At 43.0% G+C, this 5,728-nt stretch overlaps 1 protein-coding gene across 2 annotated transcripts; it reads left to right on the top strand.

Moving 5' to 3' along the window:
- Nucleotides 1–313: 313 nt before the first annotated feature.
- LOC148039915 (uncharacterized) lies at nucleotides 314–4,738 on the top strand. 2 transcript variants are annotated; one of them, XM_087695158.1, is made up of 7 exons: nucleotides 314–1,290; nucleotides 1,458–1,508; nucleotides 1,653–1,862; nucleotides 2,009–2,114; nucleotides 2,431–2,472; nucleotides 2,696–2,752; nucleotides 2,853–4,738. In XM_087695158.1, exons 1-7 carry the CDS (start codon nucleotides 1,160–1,162, stop codon nucleotides 4,590–4,592), a joined length of 2,337 nt encoding a protein of 778 aa, XP_087551284.1. In that variant the 5' UTR covers nucleotides 314–1,159; the 3' UTR covers nucleotides 4,593–4,738. The 2 variants fall into 2 exon arrangements, with proteins under 2 accessions (XP_087551284.1, XP_087551276.1); XM_087695150.1 differs by having other exon boundaries at nucleotides 2,666–2,752.
- The last annotated feature ends 990 nt before the right edge of the window (nucleotides 4,739–5,728 follow it).

Here is a 5,728-nt window from a genome sequence, read left to right as displayed (position 1 = left end):
ACACAACCTAACAACTTTACATGCTTATTAAACTCTTTTTAGAAGAATGAGTGCTATTTTAGCTTATTTGAACGTCAACGAGTTGTTGCTTAATCGGTTGAGGAAAGGGTGTGCATTTCTATTCATCTACCGATTGAATCATTCCACCCAATTAGCAGCCCGCTAGCTCCATAGTACTTTCGCATGGTACCCCTTTGGGCTGATTAAACATTGGGTAACTAATGGTTAACCAACTTATCAAACTTTGAGCTTTCTAACTAACATCCCCTCATTCAAACGATCTCCAGCCATTTGTGTGAAAATATGAGCTAGAGAGTGCGTCCAGCCTATCTTCACATAATCCAGCGAATCTTCAGATAATGCATATGCAATTACATCTATTATCCAAAAAATGGATTCGTAGTGGCCAACATGCTGCAGAATCCATTGACACAGCCATCGATGCAGCTTCAATTGCAGATATGCTTCAAATTTGCCTGCGACAATGTAATCGCGCCATTGCGTGGAAGCTTGCCGGTGTCTATGGTGCTGCAGGGAAACGTTAGCCATTGATCGTTCAAAGCAGAGAGAGAGAGAGAGAGAGAGAGAGAGAGAGAGAGAGAGAGCGCGCGCTTGCTGCTCTGAACGATCGATGGCTAGGGTTTCCGTGGAGTATTCAAAGAAAAACATGCTGTCTGATCGTATTTTCAACGGTGTTAACTTTGATCTAAAGATGATGATTGGTGCTACCATCACAAATCACGCTAAACGATAACGGCCATAGAAGCTCCTCGCGATCTAACGCTGGGAGAACCAATGTGAGAAAGAGAGGTCATTACGCGAGAGAGAGAGAGAGAGAGAGAGAGAGAGAGCGCACCGCCTTTGCATTCATTGCCTAAGCAAAGGCGAAGCATATGCTTCCATCCCAAAAATAGACTATGAGGCCTTCCCTTTGGATTAGAAAAAAGAGAAAAAAGCATTCCCTCCTAGTAGGGTCAATGTATACTGTTATTATCAGCCATAGATAATGCGGATATATAAATCGAGAGGCCTGCAGTCCATGGCAAGCTTGCCCGTATTCTGTTGCTTGTCCATGCAGTCTTAACACAGTAATCACCTGATATGATTGCGAATTCTGCGAAGGCCAAGCGTTTAGCGGGAGCATTCCTTTGAGAAGTAAATGGACAGTATTTCGAGGTTGCACCTGTGCAGCCATCTCCTCCGCCAGACCTTGCAAAGCCTCTGTAATGATTCTGAGTGGATTTATGCCACTTTTTGGAGAATCATCCCTCGGCACTTCCCCCCTCCCAAGTAAGTCAGGATAACTTCTATCATTTTATAGAAAGCTTCATGGTTTGAGCTTTGAAGGTTCTGCACGTGATTAAATAGAGTCAGTTTCCACACATTGGCTTACCATCCTGCAAGTTCATCCTGCATTCGATTTCTGAGGTTTTCCCTGCGTTTTGACCTCTGGACAGGTGGGAACTTGGAGGTTACCTCGATAGATCCAAAGCCAACAAAAGAAATTGGTAAGCCAGTGTATTACTCATCTTACAAAAACCCTGATGTGGGGAAAAACGTACGTGCCTTGAATTAAGTTGGAAAAAAAAGAAGAGCATATTGGTTCTCTGGTATTTTGGAGTGTATTGCCTATGCTGATTATGGATTTGCAGGATATTGGTTTGGGAAGATGGCTATTGTGACTTTGCAAGATCAGTGATAGTTATTGATCATGATGAACAACAAGCAGTGGCACCACCTGCTAGTGGTAGCCCAGCATTAGCAGCAGCTCCTGATATTATCATGGAGAAGACAGTGCATAGCGGGATGCATCCGGAACTCTTTTTCAAAATGTCGCATGAAGTGTACAACTATGGCGAAGGGTAAACATCATCCTAGTTCTCACTCAGTTTGACCAAACTCGATGCTACATAGCATTCAACCCTTATGATTGCATCTAGAAGTGCCGATTGGTGCTATATAATCCAGGATGAGAATCTAAGGAAATATGTTGAATCATTTCCCACAGGCTTATGGGGAAGGTTGCAGCTGACAATGGTCACAAATGGATATACAAAGACCCTCCAGAGCGTGATAATCGTCTGGTGGCTTTTTGGCATAATACCATAGATCCGGTTAGTCATCTTGTTCTGTGCTACTTAGCACCTTCATCTATCCTTTTTGTTTACAAGTACTGAAAATTTGCAGGTTTTTAAGTAACATGTTCTTGGTCGCTTTTAGCATAAAGTTTCGGCATGTTTTTGGTTCTCTCTAAGCTGAATAATTGTTTAGGAGCTGTATACTTGAGCTGTGAATCTGTTTGTAAGGGCCTGAGTTTGATTGTTTCCTCTTTCCATTCCCTGAGATATATGTGATGTTGTGCATGAGAAGTTAGAGGAGGGATAGCTGTATGAAGTGGTCTAATGTCTTCCTGGAATGTGCAAATTTTAGCAACCACGGACATGGGAGGTACAATTCAAGGCTGGCGTCCAGGTACAGGAAAACTGCAAAATTCACGTTTGTTGCATTGTTATGGCTAGTCACCAGCATTAATTATGAGTATCAGTGAAGTGTTAGTAAATACTGAATTTTGCTAGCATTGTGGTTGATTAGTAGTATAAACCAGCTAGTTTAAAGTCGATTACTATGGAGAATTTAGGAGTGCCCCTTGTTATTTTCAATACAGGGTTTATTTATTGCTGATCATGTGGTGCAGACAATCGCAGTTGTTTCTGTGCGTGAGGGCCTTGTGCAGCTTGCATCCATGCAGCAGGTACATACAAATATATAAATATCACTGTTAATTTCACTGCACACATAGGAAGCATCTTTGCATTTTGAAGTCATAAGAAATGTGTTTTGAATGATGTTAGGTTCTGGAGGATGTGAACTTTGTTGCAATGGTGCAAAGGACGTTCAACAGTGCATTGCAACAGACAATGATGAGTCCAAGTCTTCTTCTACAGCAACCAACAGCAGCATATACTTTTCCTGTGCTTAATAATCCTTGTAACATTGCCACTACAGCTAATACAAATACTGTACCTACTACTCAGTATCACCATCATCAGTGGGGTACAGGAGTTAATATGATTGCTGGTGGTGGTGGTGGTGGAGGAAACTGCTTATATAACAACGCCACATTGACATCCCCTGACTCATTAGTGGATCGCAAGCTGCTGGTTAGGCATCATGATGAGATCGTAAGGGATAATCAGGATGATGATGATGATGAGGAGCCACCGTTCAGAAGAACCCTAGAACGGCGGTTGTCGTGGAATGAGACTGTCAGTGACAGCCGGAGAAGATCAGCATTATCATCCTTACGGAATGCCACTATGTCCAGTTCAGCTGTACCAATAATATCCCCTAGCCCTACAGCAAGGTTACTTGCAGAAGCTCAGCTGGGTTTAAGTGAGAATAGCCTACTAGCATGGTATAATCCTACCACCCAGCCAGCTCCCTCTATCAGTTCACCTTTCTCCACTACCAAGCCAGAGGAAACAACAATAGCACCAACATCAACTGCAGCAGCAGCATCAAATGTTATCACAACCAGTTGCTTAAAGATTGATTTACCAACGACTTCATCCTCTTCTTTGTCGTCACCGTCTTCTTCTTCTTCTTCTTCAGCTTCTAATTCTTTGTCAGCCTCAGTCCTGCCATCCATGTCCAGTCTTCAGGCTCCTCTGTCCAGATTGCCTGCAGTTACAAAAGCTTTTGCTAATTCCCCCTCTCCTACTACAAGTGCTGTTGCTGCTGCTGCCAATTGCAGTGCAGTCAGCTGCAAAACTGTACATACAAGTAGTTTCCCCACCAGTTCTCAAAATGGACATGTACTTCGTGAGCGGACACCTAACATAATTTTGAAGGGTTCCTCCTTGTTAGACCACTGCTCTCCTCTTATGAGAACTTTAAGTGCTCCTGCAACAGCTGGCTGCCGCAGTAGTAGTAATTGCCATCTCTTTACTAATTGTCATCCGATACCAGCATCATCCTTGTCAGGAAACCTTGTTGTTTATCCCTGTAGAACTGGATGTTCCCGAACTGCTGCAGTCGAGCCCACTGCTAATTCAGCTTACACTAAGGCAGCTAATACTTCCATGCTGCAGGACATAAGTAAAACAAAACCTTCAGTATCTACATCAACCATTGGCATTGATTTAGAGAGTTCATCCATACTGGGGCCTGCAGTTCCTAATTCTGCATCTGCAGCTGTTGGTACACCAATGGTTAATGTCAAGGAGAATGACTTGGCATTTATCCAGCCCAAGAGGGAAGATCACACCCAAGTGATAACCAGTACAGGACCATCGTTAGTGCTTACAGCTCCAATTGGTAGTGACAATAATCATGATGTTGGGATCAATGCTAATGGTGAGGTTGATGGTGATCATGATGTTGAAGAAGCACAACGTAAGGATGGTAGCAATATTGTACAACAGCGGTGCCAGGTTGTTGCCCACATAATTAGCGACCATACTGTCACTGTGAGTGACTCAATTAACAACACTACCGCTGGTTTCACAGATTTGGCTCTTCATACTTACTTGCAAGATATAGAAAGTGAAGAGGCAGCTGCAGATGATTGTAAACAAGGATCATTAGGCTGAATTTTTACTGTTACTACCAAAATATTGATGTTCTTGTGGTGGGAAACCCAAATGCTACTGGTATGCCCACTCATCATAGGTTCATGATAATGAAACTTTGCTTGTTGATTCATGCCATCCTTGTATTTTAGCACCACTGTTGCTAGTGTACATTTTTAAAACGTACGTTGAGTTGACGTACAAAATTTTTAATACTGTTTATCAGAAGTCATTTAAGGATAGCAACAGTCAGAGTGTGAACAGTATTAACCAGAACATTAGTAGTATGATTGTTATTACTTGCAGTGGGGGATTGAATGTGTGTACACAGACTATCTCCCTTTGGGTGTAGTCAAGATGGATGTGTCTCATTAGATCTTATGAATGCTGTGATAGGGTAGAGGAAATGAAGCAGCATATTTGTTTATGTATATTGTAATTGCTGTTTTTAATAGTTTGTGGGAAGGGGATGTGGTGGTGGTAGCTGGTGCTATTACTACTATGATTGATGGTGGTCATCAGCCTGTAGCAGAGTTGGGAGGTGGTGGTTGGCTGGTCTCACAGCGGTGATGGTGTCATAGTGCAGCAGAGAGGTGGCTGTGGTGCCACTGATGGTGGTGGTGGTTATATTGGTACCAGTGGTGATGGTGGTGGCAGTTGTCTGGTTTTATAGTGGTGCGCGGCAGGGGGGCGCTGTAATGGAGCAAAAGGGCAGGAGGAAGAGGAGTAACAATAGGTTTGTAACCATAGTATGAGTCCTTCTATATTCTGCTGCCTGAGTGTATAGAACTAGCAGCAGCAGCAGCAGCAGCAGCAAGAGTATAACAATGGCACATGGGTCTATTAGTATTAGTAGTAGTAGGTTGCTGGTGGAGTCTCTGCCAAAGTAGCAAAAGCTTCATAGAGAGAGATGCAGTAACTATGTGACTCGCTATGGAGGGGGAGAAAGAGTTCTTACAGCTATAATGGTCTCAATGGCTGTTTGTCCTTGTTGCAGTGGGTGGGGTGGCAGTGGCAGTTGGTACTGCACAAGTAAGAAGTTTTCCATAATAAAGGCTTCATGCCAGTGTTTCATGTACTCAACCTTAAGGCTCTGATAACACAAATCCAGTGGAAAAACAGGCTTATGTCTTCTCAAGTTGCAGAAACAAATCATT

This window comes from Lygodium microphyllum, chromosome 2 (genome assembly GCF_053477565.2).
Source record: "Lygodium microphyllum isolate KBCC chromosome 2, Lygodium_microphyllum_v1.1.10, whole genome shotgun sequence".
NCBI lineage: Eukaryota > Viridiplantae > Streptophyta > Polypodiopsida > Schizaeales > Lygodiaceae > Lygodium > Lygodium microphyllum.
The sequence above is the reverse complement of the archived record's forward strand: the minus strand, read 5'-3'. Positions and strand labels throughout refer to the sequence as shown.